Source organism: Psammomys obesus, unplaced genomic scaffold, assembly GCF_907164565.1.
Source record: "Psammomys obesus unplaced genomic scaffold, mPsaObe1.curated_primary_1811, whole genome shotgun sequence".
Classification (NCBI taxonomy): domain Eukaryota; kingdom Metazoa; phylum Chordata; class Mammalia; order Rodentia; family Muridae; genus Psammomys; species Psammomys obesus.
The window spans coordinates 4070571-4091183 of record NW_026594184.1 but is presented as its reverse complement, the minus strand read 5'-3'; the positions used below and the strand labels follow the sequence as shown (position 1 = coordinate 4091183).

The window sequence follows — 20613 nt, the reverse complement described above, 5'->3', positions numbered from 1 at the left end:
AGTATGTTTATCCTATACTATATGTCTAATACCCACTTATGAGTGAGTATATACCATGTGTGATTTTCTGCTTTTGGGATACCTCACTCAGGATGATCTTTTCTAGTTCCCACCATTTGCCTGCAAATTTCATGATTTCCTTGTTTTTAATAGCTAAGTAGTATCCCATTGTGTGAATGTACACAATTTCTGTATCCATTCCTAAGCTGAGGGACATTGGGTTGTTTCCAGATTCTGGCTCTTACGATTAAAGCTGCTACGAACATGGTTGACCAAATGTCCTTGTTTACTTGAGCATATTTTGGATATATGCCTAGGAGTGGTATATATATATCTGAATATATATATATATATATATATATATATATATATATATCTGAATATTGAGGTAGCACTATTTCTAATTGTCTGAGAAAGGGCCGGATTGATTTCCAACGTGGTTGTGCAAGTTTATATTCCCACCAGCAATGGAGGAGGGTTCCCCTTTCTCCACATCCTCTCCAGAATGTATTGCCACTTGAGTTTTTGATCTTAGCTATTCTGGTGGGTGTAAGGTGAAATCTCAGGGTCGTTTTGATTTGCATTTCCCTGATAGCTAAGGATGTTGAACATTTCTTTAAGCGTTTCTCTACCATTCTATATTTCTTTATTGAGAATTCTCTGTTTAGCTCTGTACCCCAGTTTTTAATTGAATTACTTGGTTTGTTAGTTTTTAACTTCTTGAGTTATTTATATATTCTGGATATTAGCCCTCGGTCTGATACAGGGTTGATGAAGATCCTTTCCCAATCTGTAGGCTGTCGTTTGTTCTGAAGACAGTGTCCTTTGCTTTACAGAAGCTTTGCAGTTTCATGAGGTCCCATTTATTGATTCTTGATCTTAGAGCCTGTGCTGCTGGTGTTCAGTTCAGGAAGCTGTTTCCTGTGCTAATGAGTTCAAGGCTCTTCCCCACTTTTACTTCTAACAGGTTAAGTGTGTGTGGTTTTATCATGAGGTCTTTGGAATTTAGTTCTGTGCAAGGAGATATGGATCTATTTTGCATTTTTCCACAGTTAGACCAGTACCATTTGTTGAAGACGCTATATTTTTTCCCCATTGTATGGTTTTGGCATCTTTGTCAAAAATCAGGTGTCCATAAGTGTGTGGATTTATTTCAGGATCTTCTATTCGATTCCATTGATCCACCAGTCTATTTCTATGCCAGTACCATGCACTTTTTATTATTGTTGCTCTATATTACCGCTTGAGATCAGGGATGGAGATACCTCCAGAAGATTTTTTTTCTTTTTTTTTTTTTCAGAAGATCTTTTATTGTAGAGGATTGTTTTAGCGTTTGAGGTTTCTTGTTATTCCATACGAAGTTTAAAATTTTTCTTTCATGGTATGTAAATAATTGTGTTGGTAATTTGATGGAATTGCATTGAATCTTTAGATTGCTTTTGGTAATATGGCCATTCTTACTATATTAATTATGCCAAGCTATGAGCATGGGAGATTATCCATCTTTTGATATGTTCTATTTCTTTCTTCAGAGACTGGAAGTTTTTTTCATGTTAGTGTTTGACTTACTCGGATAGAGTCACACTAAGGTACTTTATGTCCTTTGTGGCTATTGTGAAGGGTCTTGTTTCTCTAATTTCTTTCTCAGACCATTTGTCTTTTGTATACAGGAGGGCTGCTGATATTTTTGAGTTAATTTTGTATCCAGCCATTTGGCTGAAGGTGTTTATCAGCTATAGGAATTCCCTGGTAGAATTTCTGGAGCCATTCATGTATACTGTCATATCATTTACAAATAGTGATACTTTGACTTCTTGCTTTCCAATTTGTATCCCCGTTATCTCCTTTAATTGTCTTATTGCTCTAGCAAGGACTTCAAGAACTATTTTATTATTATTATTAATTACACTTTATTCATTTTGTATTCCCCCATAAGCCCCTCCCTCCTCCCCTCCTGGTCCCACCCTCCCCCCCTTTCTGCATGCATGCCCCTCCCCAAGTCCACTGATAGGGGAGGTCCTCCTCTCCTTCTTTCTGATCTTAGTTTATCAGTTCTCATCAGAAGTGGCTGCATTGTCAGGGTTCTAGGTTATCTCCACAGATAGTCCTTGGTTGGAATATGAGTCTCTGGGAAGTTCCCTGTGTTCAAATTATCTTGTTCTGTTGCTCTCCTTGTGGAGTTCCTGTCCTCTCCAGCTCCCACTATCTCCCACTTATTACATAAAATTCCATTCACTCTGCCCATCAGTTGGCCATCAGGCTCAGCATCTGCTTTGACAGTCTGCACTGCAGAGGCTTTCAGAGGCCCTCTGTGGCAGGTTCTGAGGTTGTTTCCTGTTTTCTTCTGGCTTTCAGAGACCCTCTGTAGCAGGTTCCTAGGTTGTTTCCTGTTTTCTTTTTCTTCTGATGTCCATCCTCTTTGCCTTTCATGATGGGGATTGAATATTTTCAAGAACTATTTTGAAGAGATACAAAAGTGGTCATCCTTGCCTTGTCCCTGATTTCTGTGTGATTGATTTTAAGTTTCTCTTCGTTTAGTTTGATGTTGGATGTAGGCTTGCTGTATGTATGTTGGCTTTACTATGTTTAGGTAAGTGCCTGATCTCTCCAAGATTTTAAACATGAATGGGTGTTGGATTTTGTCAAATACCTTTTCAGCATCTAAGGTGATTATCATGTGGTTCTTTTCTTTCAGTTTGTTGATAGGGTGGATTACATTGATGGATTTCTGTATAGTGAACCACAACTGCGTACCTGGGATGAAGCCTATTTGGTCATAGTGGATGAAACCTTTGATGTGTTCTCGTATTTGGTGTGCAGTACTTTATTTTTATTTTTTATTTTTGCATCAGTGTTCATGAGGGAGATAGGCTTGAAATTGTCTTTCTTTGTTGGGTCTTTGTGAGGTTTAGGTACCAAGGTGATTGTGGCTTCATAGAATGAGTTTAGTAATGTTCCTTCTGTTTCTATTTTTTGGAATAGTTTGAAGAGTATTGGTGTTAGCTCTTGGAAGGTATGGTAGAATTTGGCACTGAAATCATCTGGCCTTGGGCTTTTTTTTGGATGGGAGACTTTGATGACAGCTTCTATTTCCTTAGCAGATATAGGACTATTTTAATTTATTTACCTTGTTTTCATTCAGCTTTAGTAGTGGAATCGATCAAGAAAATTTTGTGTTGTATAGGCTTTCTTTTAAAAAAGATTTATTTATTATGTATAGAATGTTTTGCTTGCATACCAAAAGAAAGCATCACATCTCATTATAGATGATAGGGAGCCAATATGTGGTTGCTGGGAATTGAACTTAGAACCCCTGGAAGAACAGCCAGTGTTCTATAACCTATGAGCCAGTACTCTACCTCCCCCATATAGGCTTTTGTAGTACGACCTAATGATTGTTTGGATTTCCTCAGTGTCTGTGGTTATATCTCCCTTTTCATTTTTATTTTGTTTGTTTCGATGACATCTCTCTGCCTTTTAGTTGCTTTGGCTAAGGATTTTTCTATCTTGTTGATTTTCTCAAAGAACCAGCTTTTGATTTCATTGATTCTTTGAATTGTTTTATTTATTTCAGCCCAGAGTTCGATTATTTCCAGCGGTCTACTCCTCTTGGCTGTGTCTGTATCTTTTTTTCCTAAGGCTTTCAGGTGACCCGTTAAGTTTCTTGTAAGAGATGTTTTGAATTTCTTCTTGAAGGCACTTAGTGCTATGAACTTTCCTCTTAGCACTGCTTTCCTTGTGTCCCATAAGTTTGGGTATATTGTGCTTTCATTTTCATTGAATTCTAGGAATACTTTAATTTCTTTATTTCTTCCCTGACCCAGCAGTCATTGAGTAATGAGTTGTTCAGTTTCCATGTGTTTGTAGGATTTTGGTATTTCTTTTGCTGTTGAGGTCCAGTTTTGGTCATTTAGGATACAAGGGATTATTTCAATCTTCTTGTATCTGTTGAGGCTTGCTTTGTGACCAACTATATGGTTTATTTTGGAGAAGGTTCCATGAGGTTTTGAAAAGAAGGTAATTTTTTTGTGTTTGGGTGAAACTTTTTGTAGATGTATGTTAGGTGAATTTGATTCATGATCTCTGTTAGTTATTGTTGTTTTTTTTTTGTTTGTTTGTTTTTGTTTATTTTCTGTTTTCTTGACCTTTGTTGAGAGTTGGGTGTTGAAGTCTCCCACTATTAATATGTGGGGATGTATGTTTTGTTTAAGTTTTATTAATGTTTCTTTTACAAATTTGAGTGCTCTTGTATTTGGGGCATAGATGCTCAGGATTGTGATGTCTTCTTGGTGGAATTTTCCTTTGATGAGTATGATGTGACCTTCTCCATTCTTTTGTTTAATTTTGGTTCAAAGTCTATTTTATTAGATATTAGAATGGGTACTCCTGCTTGCTTCTTGGGACCATTTGATTGGAAAAGCGTCTTCCAGACCTTTACTCTCAGTTAATGTCTATCTTTGTGACTAGATGTGTTTCTTGTATGCAAGAGATTTTTTTGGGTCTTGTTTATGCACCCATTCTGTTAGTCTGTGTCTTTTTATTGGAGAGTTGAGTCCATTGGTGTTGAGAGAGTGGCTGTTAGATCCTTTGATTTTGATATTGGTTGTGGTAGTGTTTGTGTGCTTGGCTACTTTTAGTTTTGCTATAGTGAGGTTATTTATTTCTTGTGTTTTCCTGAAAGTAGTTAGTTTTCTTGGGTTGTATTTTTCCTTCTAGTATCTTTCGTAATGCTGGATTTGTGGGTAGGGTTGTTTAAATTTGGATTTGTTGTTGAATATCTTGTTTTCTCCATCTATGATGACTGTGACTTTTTCTGGTTATAGTAGCCTGGGCTGACATCTGTGCTCTTTTAGTGTCTGCATGATATCTATCCAGGCCCTTCTAGCTTTCACAGTCTTTGTTGAGAAGTCAGGTTTGATTCTCGTGGGTTTGCCATTATATGTTACTTGGCCTTTTTCCCTTGCAGTTTTTAGAATTTTTTTCTTCGTTCTGTATACTTACTGTTTTGATTATTTGTTGCTGGAGGATTTTCTTTTCTGTTCTAATTCTGTAGGTATCTTGTATGCTCATAGGCCTGTCCTTTAAGTTGAGGAAATTTTCTTCTATGATTTTGTTGAAAATTTTTTCTGGGCCTTGGAGATGGGAATCCTCTTTTTCCTCTATTCCTGTTATTCTTAGGTTTTGTCTATTCATGTTGTCTTGGATTTCTTGGATGGTTTGTGTCAGGAATTTTTTTTTTTTTTGGCTTTATCATTTTCATTGACAGATACATCGATTTCTTCCATTGTTTCTTCTGCACCTGAGATTCTTTCTTCTGTCTCTTGTAGGGTGTTGGTTATGCTTACTTCTGTACTTCTGTTTTCTTCCCTCAGGTCTTCCTCTCCATGATTTCCTCTGTTTGTATTTTATTGTTCCAGTTCTATTTTCAGATCTTGAACCGTTTTGTTGATTTCTTTCACCTTTCTGGCTGTATTTTTCTTCAGTTCCTTCACGTGTTTGTTTGCACATTCATTTGTTTCTTTTATTTCTTTCAGTGACTTTATAATTTTTTCTCTGAAGGCCACAAATTCTTTGGTTGCATCATTCTGTATTTCTTTTCAGATGGCCATTCTCTGTTTCTCTTTATCTTCCTCCATTTCTTTATGGATGGCCATAATCTGTTTGACTTTATCTTCTTCTACTTCTTTATGCATTTTGTTTCTTCCATTATCCTCATCATAAGTGTAGATGTAAGGTCATCTTGAATTTCAGTTATGGTATGGTGTCCAGGTCTACTTGCCCCTAGATAACTGGGTTCTATAGATGCCATATTGCTTTGCTTTTTGTTGGTTGTGCTTTTACATTGGCCTCTACCCAGCTGGCTGTCTCGGGTGATGGCTGGTAGTTTCTGGGGCCTGCTTAAATCCTGGGTTGGGGAGAATCCTCTTGGCAGGATTCTGAAGGAGGCCTCCTCAGATTTTTGGCTATGGTCAACCGAATGGCGGTGCCTCTCAGGAATTGCCACAGCTCACCTCAGGCGTATGGACCTGTGTGGTAACTGTGGTCTTTGGTAGTCAGGGGGTCTGTCCTCCCACCAAGAGAAGTCCTGAAAACAGCTGCCCTGCCTCTGCGTTTCTTGTTCTGAATTTGTTGAACTGATGCTGCTGCTCTTACACTATATTTGCTAGGTACAGCCATCTTGAAGAACCAGCGAGCCCTGCTGACTGGTTACTTTAGCTATAGATAACTGGTTGCACCTTGGAGCAGTATCTGGGGCTGATCCAGTGGCTCTCAGGCTTCTGTAGGTCTGAGGTGGGAGCTCTGTGCCCCAGTACCCAAGCGGTAATCAGTGGCAGGTGAGCACAGCACTCATGAGTGCAGCAGGAGGCTAGAGCCTGGAGTCTGTTAGAGCCTGGACCCTTCAGGAAGCCAGAAACTTTTCCGGAGGTGGGTGTCCTGAGGTTAGACCTGAGGTTTCTCCCACCTTGGGGTTTCCTATAGACAGGGAGATGCAGTATGTGGTGTTTGGGGGTCCACAGTTGCGTCTGGGATAATGAGTAGAGCAAGCAGTCTCAGACGATAACAGCCATTTTTCAAACTAAAAATTCTAGTGAATTAATTGTAATTAATAAAAAGTAAATACATTTTAAAAAATATTGATTCTATAGCTCATATTTCCAAAACAGTATTACAGGGATAGTTTTGTTTTTGGATAAGGTGAAATTGTTGGTCGTTAGCTCAGCTGCTAAAATCGTCGCGTATTGCTCCTGTGAACGACACAGCTTAGGTGGATCACAACTGCATGTAACTCCAGCTCCTCAGGGGTATTTGACATTTCAGGTCTCTGGAGAACACATGTGTTCCAGCATGTGTGTGAATATGCTCACATGACTACACACACAACTTCCAAAAGTTGAAAAAACAAATCTTTAAAGAGAAGTGCTTTTAAGGCTACTAATATTAAAACACAATTAAAACTTTTTCATCATTTAAGTTATCAGAAGCACAGAGGCAGAAACCTATAACGTCTTCTGATGTTCATAATAATAGTTAGTATCTTTCTTATAGTGTTAAAGATGGAACCCAGAATTTTAGCCAGTTTTTTTTTTAAAGTTCTAACATGCACACTATATGTAATTACCCACCTTCTTGAGTAGCTATTCCTTGGTTACTGACATGTTAATACAGTCTGTTGAGATAGTTTGGGGAAATTGAAAGGAAGGTAATGGTGTTGCCAGCCTGCCTGAGAGTCTTGAGTCCAGAATGTACAGGAGAGAAACAGCACCCTCAAGTTGTCCTTTGACCGCCAGAGATGTCAGACCCAAAGGGTGCTCGCATCCATGTGCATACATACACAGACATTAATAAATAAATAATGTAAAAAATGAGCACATTCATGCTACTAGAAGGATTTTAACAACTAAGGAAAAAAATGCATTCTATTTTACCAAAGGCCTCATATTTGCCAAACATGTATTCTTCTCTTGCTTTGTCTTGCCCTGTGTCCACTACAAAGTTTTTAAAAACTTTTGTTTTGGAGACAGGGTCTCTATGTAGCCCTGGATGTCCTTGAACTCTATTTAGACCAGGCTGCCTTCAAACTCAAGAGATCTGCCTGCCTCTGCCTCCTGAGTGCTGGATGAAAGGTATGTTCCAGTGTGCTCAGCCTGAAATGGTTTTCAGGCATAGGATGATAAGTTACTTTTCTCATTGTGGCAAACACTCTTGACAGGCCTCTTAAGGAAGGGTTTATTTTGGCCAACAGTTTGACAGTCCCCGTCACAGAAGGGAAGGTGTGGCAGCAGGAGCATGAGGCTCACTTCGTGTCCAATGGGGGTGGGGATGGGGAGATGAGTGCTTGTGCTCAGCTTTCTTTCCCATTTTTATTCAGTCTGGAACCTCAGCCCATGGGATGGCACCACCCATATTCATTCTTTTCTCCTCCTGCTGTAAGCTTAATGGAAACTCTCATGTACATGCCCACAAGTATGTTCCCATGGTGACTCTTGAATTCGATTGAATTGACAATCAAGATTAGCCATCACAGGCCTTGAAATATTTTCTGTTTTATTTGTAGCCAATTATGGAATTACTGAGATTCGTAGCATAATAATGAAGTGATGAAATATTACCAGTCTCTACCCTTTCTCTTACTGACAGGTTTTTAGGCTAAGTAGAAACTCCAAGTTGGTGCTGCCATGAACCTTTTCTGGTGTCATATGAAATAAGACTGAACTATAGCTCATTTCTTTGTATGTGTGTGTGCCTGTTTGTGTTTACAGGTATGTAGAGGTCAGAGTCAACACCAGATAGCCTCTATTATTTTTTTTCCTTACAATTTTCTTTGAAACAAGAGGCTCTCCTTGAGAAGCAGGAATTCAACAATTCAAAACTACCTGGCCAGAAACCCCCAGGTATCTCACTTCCACACTTTTCCCTATTATAAATACACAAATGCCAAGGATCTGAACTCCTGTCATCATAGACCTGTTCACCAAGCACTTTCCAGACTGAGCTATCTCCCTAGCCCCCAAGTAATGGTGCATCGATAAGTTCATCTGTTTATATGGCTATCCTGTTAACCCAGTAGATGGGTTAAGATGGCAAAGCCCATCTGCTCACCAAATTTTAATCGCTATAATGAAATCTCTGAGGCAGACTAGCTTTAGAAAGGACAGAAGTTTAATTAGCTCATAGTTCGGGAGATTCAAAGGTTTGGTACTGGTCTCTGCTTAGCTCTGTCAGAGGTCTCTTGCAGATGGTGTCACAGAGTGAGCAGCTTGTTTAGGAGGAAATCCACCCTCGCAGGAAATCAGAGAGGCTGGGCTTCTACAATTTCTCCAGACAGTCTACCCAAGTGACTTCCTAGTAGGTTCCTCTTCTTAAAGATTCACCTCAACTGTGCCACAATAGTGAGCAAGTCTCCAACATACAAGCCCTATGAGACCTCATTCAGACCATAGCAGCTAACTGGTATTTATATTGAGCTGTATTCGTTGTCATATATTAAAAAGTAGAACCAGAAGCATAAACCTGTTTTCCAAATAGCTTGTTTGAACTTGTCCTGTTTTATGCAACCAGTTTACAGAAATCAACACTTACAAGGCTGGACATACAGTTTTATCTTAGCTTTTGAAAAACTTTACTGTCCTACATTGAAATGGAATAAATTGAATATGGTAAATATATATGGTGCTAGAATTCTGTATACAATCTAGGATCATGTTATTTTGACTCAGTATTAAAGGACAAGGTCAAACGGATTAAAAATGTGGCATAGGACATTTTATTCTGTTCGTTTATACTTCTAGCTAGTGTTTCTTTTAAAAATATATTGCAGTGTTTGCACATTCAAACAGATAATTATGGCATTGACAAGTATCAGCTTTAAGATGAAGCTAGTGTTTAGTTCAGTTGTTATTTATTCTCATCCTTGAAGGCAGATTCTAAAAATTGTTCCTTCTTGGTTACCATGGGATCAGAGGAACTACACTGAGGAGGTCAGTTTATTTTTTTTTTATTTCCCTTTGAAGTACTTTTAAGTATACTCTTAAAATATATCTTGAATGACATACCATTATTCATTTCCACATAGGATAAAACACATCTAAGGAGAGGAGGCAAACACAAGTATATTCAATGACTTACTCTTTTCTGGCAGAAGATCTGGTACAAAAGTCACTCCTTGAATTTTCCAATTGAGACTGTATTTATTGCCCTTCTTCTCTGAGAAGGGTCATTTTAATAATTTTTGCTATCACATCAAAGACTTCATAATTATACTCAATAATTGCAGTAGTGATGCTGTGTGCCATCTGCAGGCTCTGTGTAATGGAAACTAGGGAGGAAAACAGATCGCTATGCTTGGTGGGAATTACCATGGAACCTCAGGCTTTGGTGCCAGGTCACAATTTGCATCAGTTTAGAGGTGACTTTCCTATTACTGGGTAGTGCAGGGTCGTATACTTTCCTTTTCTTTCTCTCCCCCTGGCATATCCCAGTCATTTCTTTCTCCCTCACTTCTGTCTCTTAGTTGCTACAGTCCTGAACCACCCACTCTGCACGATCATAGCTCATCCTAAATTGACAAAGGGCCAGCCACATTCTGGGAGTGTTAGGTAATTGGAAAGTCTTTGGGTTCCAATGATGATGACAATAATTGCTTTAGGAATTAATAGTTGGCCTCAAAATTTTGACCTCCCCAAATTTACGGCAGCCAAGTTGGAAGCTTTTGCTACCAGCATGCACTCACCCAGTTGCTCCAAGCCATATAAAATTGACTGATAGTCTGAATTTGTGAGCAATGGGTCTCAAGCTTGTCTCTTGGCCAGATTTCTCAAGTGCCTCTGTCTCCATCAGATCCTATGGCAGACACCATCATTTTACAGCAATTCCAGTTTCAGCCCTTCTTCCTTCATCCCTGTGCAGAACGGAAATGGAAGTACAGAGTCCTTCATGTTTGGTTGTCTGACAGTTCTACAGTAAAGAGAACAAGGCCATCTACATATTTGCACTGGCTCTATGGCAGTGGCGTGACTAAGGAGCCGCAGTCTGGTATTTGAAGATTGCCAGAAATTGAACAAGTTTGTAGGGACTGGAATACATAGCAAATGGGTTTTTTCCTTTGTTCTCTTTAATTTCAGTTTTGTTAGAAAACTGTTATTCTTATTGTTTTTCTTTCTCATTTTTTTTTCTTATTCTGGATGTGGAACCCAGGGCCTTGTGTGTATATATACCCGTTAGGAAAGTGAATTTAGTTTTTCATGTCGTGAGTAAGAAAACATATTAAGGTCTTGGTTTAGCATTCAAAGTCTGCCTTTATGTATTCCTTTTCATTTTCTCAAGACAGAGTCTCCCTATGTAGCTCTGGCCAGCTTGGAATTCACTGTGTAGACTAAGCTGCTCTTAAACTCAGCTGAAATCCATGTGCCTCTGCCCCTGAAGTGCTGGCATTAAAGGTGCGCACTATACAAGGATATATTTCTGTTTCCGTGGGACTTGGGAAACTGAGAAAAATGGTAGTAGCTACCATTACCTCCTTGAAGATGAATTATGTAATACATAATTTGTATTTGTCTTAAGATAGCCTTTTATTGGCATGTTACAGATCTCAAAAACAAACAAACAAACAAGGATCATTCCAGGGGTGATAGAGAGGGTATAATAAACAAGCTATATTACAAACAAAAGACGGACACATTTGTGTCTTTCTACAATGTAAACATTGATAAGCATATAAACAATATCAATTTCATCGACTTTAATACACTGAATATTCCCAGTTTCCAAATTTCATTTGCTACCCGTTGATGTAGACGATTTTAACAAATCAGATCACACTGTACATCACACAATTATCTATAAATACTTATCATCATACATGTTACAGAAAATGTGAGAGTGGCAGCACATTTCAATGGGGAGGGCAGCTGTAGTGAAGGCAGGGACAGCGAGCTGATACATGTGCAAGGTAAGGTCTCTGGAGTGTACAGAGCCAGTCCCAATATTCCTAAGATTAGATAATATTCACAGGTTTACTGATTGCTTTAGTAAATTACAATGTTTTATGATACACTGACAAGTGGTGGTTCTTAACTTACATCAACTAGGTATGCAGCCATTCTGCTTTGGCCCTTACACTTAAGGTGGAGTAACTAGGGTCAAGCCTGTGGCTTTATAAAATGGAACGACTCAAGGGCAGGCACAACCTGAGAGCTGTTGCTCTGGACATGTGGAGTTACTGAGACCAGGTACCCTGTCATCCTCAGGAGGACTGGGTGGCAGTCAGCCTTCTGTGTGTGGGAAAGGCATATCTGCCGTGTTGTCTCGAGGGTACCTCTTCTTTTTGCTTTCACTGAGGTTATCTGTGATCTCAGGAGAGATGGATGTGAATGCCGAGAGAGACCATGTTGCTAATGGCCAGATTTCCCTGACTTGGGCAATCTCTGTGACACTTTGAGGCTAGCCCTATTACCTGTCAGAAATGGACCTACTATGACCTTAGCCTGCTATGATTGACAGGCCTGAATCTCGGTTGTTTTTTCAATCATTATTCATGGCTTGGAGATGACAGTTGAGATACACTATTGAGCAACAAAGTCTTAGCCAAGGGTGTTTCCTTTTTAGGCTGCTCTGTGCCTGTAGTTAAGGCTATTACAGATGTGAGCAACCTTGGAGGTGTCAGTTTCTGTGTTGTCTTTCACTCATCCTCTGTAGAAGAAAACTTTGGAGATTGGGATGGAGGATGAAGGTGAAAAAGTTGATAAGAAAAACAGACACGGAAAAAGTTGGGAGAAGATTAATTTCATAGACGCTTGTAACAGACATCCTTACAGTCTTTGTATGTATACTTCTGAAAGGATTTAAAATTCACATGTGGCTCCTTCAGATTCATAGTCATCTATGTTTATGAAATCCATAGATGAATTTGGAATTGTATATTCCCAGATAGTCTGGTCAGTCAGGTCAGTTCAAAGTCATGAATTAGGATTTGAGTGAGAATCTCAGTGCCAATAAGGTACGTGTACTTGCCTCATATTGGAGTATGACAATTATTTGGGAGTTTTGGTGAAATGCTAGTATTGTTCTTCCATGCTGTTGTCTTGAATATTGATTGTTGTTTTTAGCATTGAATCCTAGAGAGAGTGGTTATAAGTGTGGAAAATAGATGAGGTTGACTCAACTGGGTAAACCGGTTGACATGCAAAAATCAGAAGCTGGGTGCAAAAATAACACATCTGTGATTCCAGAGCTTCTGAGGTAAGATGTGAAGTGGACACAAAAGGATTCCAGTGAACAATAAACATCGCATACACACACACATGTATGCACACATAAAACACATACACCCACACTCTCTCATGCACACACATACATGCACAAAAAGTGCATGAGGGTGATCTGTATGCCAACAAAATACCCCATCGTAGGTCAGTCAATGGGCATTGTAGGCCATTCATTCTGGTTTGGCGCAGGTCACTTTGTAAATCCTTGGTGAAGTTCAAATGGGGAATCTAAGTTCCTCAGATAGTATCTTAAGTTCACAATGAACTTGTCATTAAGCAAGTAATAAGCAGCCTGTTTGGTTTCTATCTATAGTAAAATTTAAAGCTGTTGTGAACTCACCAAAGTGAAGGGTGGACTTTCAAAGTAACAGCCCAGTTTCTCCCAACTGTGCACACATGAAAGTTATTCTTAGTGAAATATAATAAAGTTGGTTGTAGAAATGTGTGTATTTCTCATTGGCCTTCTCTCTCCTACCTTGCAGGATCAGTAGGCCTAAAAATCATAGTCAGTCTTAAGCCTTCCAGAGCTGTAGTTTGGCAAGGTTTTTTGCAAAGTGCTAAAAAGCTGTGTTTCTCCTACCGATTGGTGGGTGATCTGAAATCAGACATCTGCATAGTGACTGTAATTTGTATATGCTTTATTATTGAAGCTTAGGTCAAATGACTTCAGGCTCTCAGTGTGCAAGGCGCATTACATGCAGTCAGTTCACTCACTTTTGGAAGCAGGGAAGAGGGATTTAATGTATATGTTCCTCCACCTCCTGGGGTTATTAAAAACCTGGGAGATTTGCTCTCTTGGTTTCCATGAAGCAGGCCATTGTGTGTTTCTCTGGGGTTTCGTAAGTGGCCTGGAAGGGCTGAACTTGCATAGCAACCTGTATTTTTAGCTTTTGCATTGTAGCTACATATCCCCATCTAGGAAGCGAACTGAAACTATTTTGGTAACGCGTTAGCGAAACAGCAAGGAATTGTTTTCTGTTCACAGCAAATAAAAAATTAGAAAAAGTTTAAGGTGGCAATTGAGAGATTAGGAAAATTGCCCCAGCCAATAATAGCTTAATGTAGCTTCCTAATATTAGAATTATATCAGGTTTTGGTCTTTTTAAAAAGCATGTTGAAAATCATCATCATCATGTTGCCCCTTCCTCCCCCTCGGCCATATGTATTTATGTTCTATTCTTTTAGAGCCAAGGTTTACTCTTTTTTTTTTTTTTTAATTTAACCTTTTACTTTAACAGACAACATAGAGGTTTTTAGATGCCCCTTTTCCATGTCTGTTATTATTAATACCTGTGCTTGGTATATTTGTCCCGATTCAGGAATCAGCCTATGACTCAGGCCTATGCTGCATTCACACATTTGTAGTATCCAGTGCCTTTTAATGTGCTGACAATTGTACCCCCTTCACTAAACTCAGTTGTGATCACTCTACACACCCATAGATCCTGCTTTGTATTCACTCCCAGCTCCATTCTTAAATAACTATTAATGTATTTTCTGTCTCTAGATTTGCTTACGTTAAACTTTTTTTTTTTTTTTTTTACGAATGGAATCATGCATGCACCTTTTCACAGGCTCCTTTTAGTTAGCAGTGTTTAAGCCTCAGCCATGTTGTAACATCTGTCTGAATTTTTCTTGTTCTTATTATTGGATAATATTCTGTTGTACAACTAATACTATATTTTGTTGATCCATTCCTCTGTTAATGGGATTTGGGTTATTCCCAGTGGCACTACTTTGAATGGCCACACAGCAAGATTTTTCTTAGATTTTTTTCCCTTAGTGTTAGTAAGGAATCCAACCTGGACCTTACATTGTATTGTATTATGTTTCCTAAGGAATTTGGTGTTAGTGCTGTATTTTGCTTTTTTATGGTGCTGTATATGGAATCCATCATTCATGGGTGTTCTAGATTGAGCTATACATTCCATCCCAAGACTTTGCTTTATTGCTTTAAGAAATTAAAATTTTTTATATTGCTGTAAAAATCTATGAATCGTCATGATGTCTTCACATACCCAGAGCATGTGCTGTGCTTGTATCCATGCCCACGTTCTCTTAAGTCCCCACTCATTAATCACTTTGTCCCTGATAGTCCTCATTGCAGAACCTAGGTATCTTTAAAACATCTAGATTACATACATAAAGGATTGGCCCTGGCTTAGTTCACTTAACATGATGATCTTCGTGTCTTTTCTTTTTTCTGCAAATCAAAAAGTTTTGTTCTTTGTGGCCGAAGAAAAACTCCATAGTGTATATATACATATTGTCTTCATTCATTTATCTGCTTCTGATGCCTCTTAAATGTTTTTATTTGATTGCCATCTTCACAGTCACACACAACACACACACACACACATACACACACACACACACACACACACACACACACACACACAACTATTGGGTATAGTTTTTTTCTACATTCTCAACTCCTGTCAAAAATCACCTTTTTTGTCACCTAGTATATATTGTCAGAAATATGACTATGGCTATATCTTTGGGCTTCCATTGGACTTTGTTGATGTATACCTATAGTCCCAGTACTTGAGAGATGGAAACATGAGGATAAGAAGTCCAAGGTCATCTTTGGTGACACAGTGAGATCAAGACCCCTTTTAAAACTCTCCCCATGAGCAACAAAACAGATTTTTTTTCATTTTGTTTGTGAAAAACTTTATATCTCATGAAAAATTCAGTGTTTCTTTGAGAAATCATGGCAGACTCATTGCCTCTGAACATTTTCACTTAAAATCCATCCAGTTTCTTCTCACTGAGTTCCTTACCCTGATCATTCAGTCACACTATCTCTTCTTTCTCAAGTGTGCTTGGACAGACACTTTGCCATGTGCCTTCTGAATCACATGGTGAAAACCAACCTGGTTTCTCCTCCATGTAAGAACCCAACTACCATTAACAACATATTCTATGGGAAGCTGAGTTATGAGTATCTGAGAATAAGAAATGAACATTAGATGCACTCATTTGTGCATCAGAACTAGTCTTTGGTAACAGGAGTAGATGACAGCTAAGTTAGAAAACACTTCTACAGATTGTTTACCTCAGAGTGCTGTTACTAGGTGGAAGAAATTGCTAATACTCAAGGCCTTTTCGTATATCATTGATTTCTACTGCCTTAATAAAAGAACCAATAAACACGCAGCAAGATTTCATAGTAATTTATTGTGATTGTCTTTGGCTTTGAAAACTAAGGCATTTATGTTACGACCAAAGAGAAATTACATAGCATTGGTATGATTAAAAAAGTTTGGCTGTTAGGGGTGATTTTTTAAAATGCTGTAGTTAAGCTTTAAAAGTATGGTTCATTGAAACTCATTCAAACCTCCTAAGACTGGCCTACAATAAAAAAAAAAAAAAGTAATCAAGGGCCATGTGCCAAAAGCAACTTAATTTAGGGGCTTCTTTAGAAAATCATAAAGTATTCAGTTCACTTGCTTTTTAAATGAAGAATAAGGAGCCCTGAACAAGTACTACCAATAAAAAAAAAAAAAAATCAGCCCTTTCATTTCATAATATGTGCATTTAAATAAGAGGGGTGTGGTAAAAAAGAACAATTGGCAGAGTGAAGGCAGGGTGGAAATCAGACAGAACGTATTTAAAGTGATTTATGTACATATGTATATGTACCTGGAATTGTGGAAGCAGGAGACTGAGTGGGGAAATGTGGGACAAATGACAATTGGAGATCCTAGCTGCTATTTGTTGATAAATACTTGAATTCAAAAGCCTGTCTACCTATTATTCTTCCTTTCTTTTTTCTTGGTGGTGGTGGTGGTGGGGATAATGACTGTTACTAAATTCCCTGATGGTTGTTTTGGGAGCATGTATCCAGTAATGAGTTCTTCATTCATATATGTGTGTGTGTGTGTGTGTGTGTGTGTGTGTGTGTATGCATGTACATATGTATGTATATACCCATCCATTTTGTGTATTAGGTTTTTTGCTTGCACATATGAATATGTGCTACGTGCATGCCTAGTACTGGCAGAGGTCAGAAGAGGGTGTCACATATCTTGGAACTGCAGTTACAGGCAATTGTGAGTCACCATGAGGGTGTTAGGAACTTCATCTTGGTCCTCTGCAAGAAGAGCAAGTGTTCTTAACCACTGAGCCATCTCTCCAGCTCCCAGTGATGATTCTCTGTGCAAAGTATGTATGAGAATCACATGAGACCCTAGTCGATGTTGGGTGTATCCATTGCTGTCTCACATTGACTTGTTACTTTTCCCAAATCAGCATTCGTCCCTGTGCTCAGCTCTCAAAGCCTAAAGGAGGTGTGGCTTTTTTTTTTCTTAAATAAATGGGAAATGTAGAGGACATCCAGATTTTAAAAAGAGGTCTGCAGAAAGAAAAAAGCGTTTCTCACTGAAGAAAGCGAAAATGTAAGCAGAACACCATTCAAACAATATACAAAACACCTTCAAGATATGGCATCTTGCTGATTAACGTACAATTAGTCAGTTTTTTTTCTATCTTTTCTTTTTGTTTTTGGTTTTTTATTTTTCCATCTCTGTGATATAGGGGATTGATCCCAGAGCCTTACACATGCTAGGTAAACACTACCGCTGAGCCACATCCTCCCTGGCAGATAATCCAAAAGCTGAGTAGCTCAAACAGTGCCTCACAAGGGGAAAGGATACAATAAGGTGCACATTGAGAACAACAAACTGGATACATTTTAATTGCAAGTGTTAGGCAGTGAGTTTTCACTGGTGCTCCTCAGAGAAAAACAGACTGCTACAGAGTTATGAAGAGAGTTCTTTACCAAGAAAATGAATATATCTATGTTGTTGCTATTTTAGGGGAGGGGAGTTGAAATGGTTCTCACAGCCCAAGCTGGCCTCTAACTCCCTATGCCACCAAGGGTGATGCTCTTCCAGAGGATCCAGAGTTCAATTCCTAACACTTGTATGGCAGCTCACAAACTCTGTAATTCCAGTTCCAGGGAATCTAGGCCTTTTTTTGTCCTCAGCGAGCACCTGGCACACACACATGGCACACAGGAATATATGCAGGAAAACCACTCATACACATTAAAAATGAATAAAAACAATACTCAATTTTATAAGACACATAAGGGTCTGAAAGATGAATCAACGAGTAAAGATGCCACCAAGCCTCTTCCCCCCCCCCCAACACGCACAACCCAAGACGCTAAATAAATAATGCTTAAAAAAAATCTTTTTGAAAGAGCCTTGTTGCTCTAGTGAATTCTCAGAGATTCCTACTGGAACACAGCTATAATTCAAATGCTCAACACACCATAGTCAAGTTCCCATGACTTTAGTAGACTCATTCCTGAGGTTTCATTTTGATATGAAGTTTCCCCATGTTGTACCCACCCTCTCTAGTAGCTGGGACAGTAGGTACACACTTCAGTACTTGGCCCAGATTCTGAGATCATGATTCTTTTCAGATTCTGCTTTGTCTTCCATACATGGACAGCAATAGCAGAGCATTGGAAGCAAATCTTGGTGAATGTGTATACAGTTTTATCAAATCTGTAAATATTAGAGTGACTCAAGTCATAGTACCTGATGTGGTTTATTTTTGAGCTTCACTTCACCTCTTTGGTCATTGTGAGAGATGAGATTTCTTCAAAGCAAAGTTTTCATTCTGAGACTGAGGAAGAACAAAGAGGAGGAACAACAAAGAATCATAGAAGGACTATCCAAACCCTTAGCTCTGAACTATGGACAGATTGTAGTTCTGAGTTACTTTTTGGCTGGGTTGTTGTGGAATGATACATCTGACACTTTCCTTTACTCTGGGCTATGTCACTACATAAAGAGCACATTTATTGGAAACCATTGGTCTGTGAGAATATATGGGGAATAAGTGACCACAATGCACACATTAGGTGGATGTAGTTTAAATACCTGCTTAGAAGGTGGAGATATAAAATCTTAACATAGAGGATTGCCTGTGATCACTTCTTCAAGATTTAGCATAGATTCAGATTATCCAGTATGAACTCCCATAGCTTTTTTCTCTGTGCTGACAACCCCTTGAATTTAAGCTACTTTCATTGCAAGTTTTAATTTTAAAACCCTCTTTGCTTTCCCTCCGTAGAACTAATGCTTATAAATTACGTTACTGTCTTGTACTACAACATGGACTTCAATATTTACTTCATTTTTGATTATCACATATTTTATAAATCCTTCTCTTTCTCTTGAAATATAAACTCTCAAATCCTTAAAACTCTCGTGTTTAGATGATTGACATACACAGTGCTATCACACAGAATCATGAGGAATTTATGAAAAGGGTTTGCGTTGCTACCAAAAGATGCTGTTCTTATTGCCCCACTCTGACTTTCCTGTAGTTAAGCCATCTTCCTGATTACAAAGCTCTTCTGTTTTTGTTTTATTTTACCCCCTCTGGGAGGTGGCTATATTTTATTTTAATGTGGTTGATAAGTGCACTAAATATATTTGATACTGAAAGTGAAAATTTTAGTATGATGCAGCACAGCTTCCATTTCTAATGCCAGCTCTAGCTGTATATAAGTTCATTAAGTTGTATAGAGGTTCAGTTTGGTTAATTTTGTGTGTGATTTATTTGCGAGCTTTAAAAAATTAAATTAATTTACTTACTTTACATCCAGATTGCAGCTTCTTCCCTCCTCTCCTCCTGGTCTCACCCTCCCACCCTCTTTCTTTTCACTCCCTCCCCTTCTCTCAGAAAAGAGGAGGCCACCTCCCCCGACCCCTGCCCCATACCAACTAACTCCAGCATACTAAGTCACATCAGGACTAACCGCATCCTCTTCCACTGAGCCCTGTAGCCCAGCTACAGGAAAGTGATCCGAAAAACCATGTGAATAAACATTTTCATGTACCATGAAACCTTTATGTGTGCACTGTTGGAGCTTCAACAAAGAGCCTCCCTGGCTTAAATGAAGTGGAATCTGAAGTGCATCTGAAATCAAGCCCTTTTCTCTTGGACCTGATGGATATTGGTGATATAGATTGTCTTTTTTACCCTCCAGGTGACCATTTGAAGATCTGTCCCCAAGGTTATACCTGCTGCTCTCAAGAGATGGAAGAGAAGTACAGCCTGCAAAGTAAAGATGATTTCAAGAACGTGGTCAGTGAACAGTGCCATCATTTGCAAGCCATCTTTGCATCTCGTTACAAGAAGTTTGATGGTATGCGATCTAAGTTGCATATAACAGTTGACAGCTCTTTTGTATGATCAATTCTCAGATGCCTCTCTGTTCCCTTGGAACTTCAATTTTCTCCAAACACGGGGTGGTGAAGTAGGCTTCTAGGGGCAAGTTAGCTAAGCAGTTGCACTGGCATCTGTGCAACTAGGCATTATGGGAATATTATGGTTAAAGGCACTTAAAAATAGATGGGGTTAATTTAAATGCTTTTCTTTATTTCTTTTTTTTTGGGGGGGGATGAATGCTGCATATGTTGTTGACGTAAGCCACTGGTAGGAAAAAAAAGAGACTTCCTAATAAAAAGCAGACATCTCAAAGCTGTCTACATCCCACTACCTAATAGAGAGATTCTACAGACGTTGGACTTCATATTAAATATCAAAATGGATTGTCAACTAGAATTCTAAGAATCCCCTTAACACAGAGACAGGATTGGTGTTTAGCTTTCGAGCATCTATGCAGTTAGTAACCAGGAAGTGGCTACTAGTCTGTGGTCTTCAGTAAGCTTGGCTCCTTCTCCAGGATCATTATTACCCGAGGTATGGTGTAGTCTTTCCATGGAACACCACAGAAGAACTTTAAACCCTCTCACATCTATACTTCATATAATAGAGAGGAAGTAGGCAAAAGGGAGGCACTTCAAGCCCCATAGAGTAA

The 20613-nt window shown here is 38.8% G+C and overlaps 1 protein-coding gene across 1 annotated transcript in view; it reads left to right on the top strand.

Annotated features, from left to right (window-relative positions):
• Positions 1-19985, top strand: part of Gpc4 (glypican 4) — an 84225-nt gene extending 64240 nt beyond the window's left edge. Inside the window, exon 3 of the mRNA XM_055618066.1 lies at positions 19780-19985. Within this exon, the coding sequence (XP_055474041.1) occupies positions 19780-19985 (206 nt within the window). The remainder of the gene's footprint in view (positions 1-19779) is intronic.
• Positions 19986-20613: the final 628 nt, after the last annotated feature.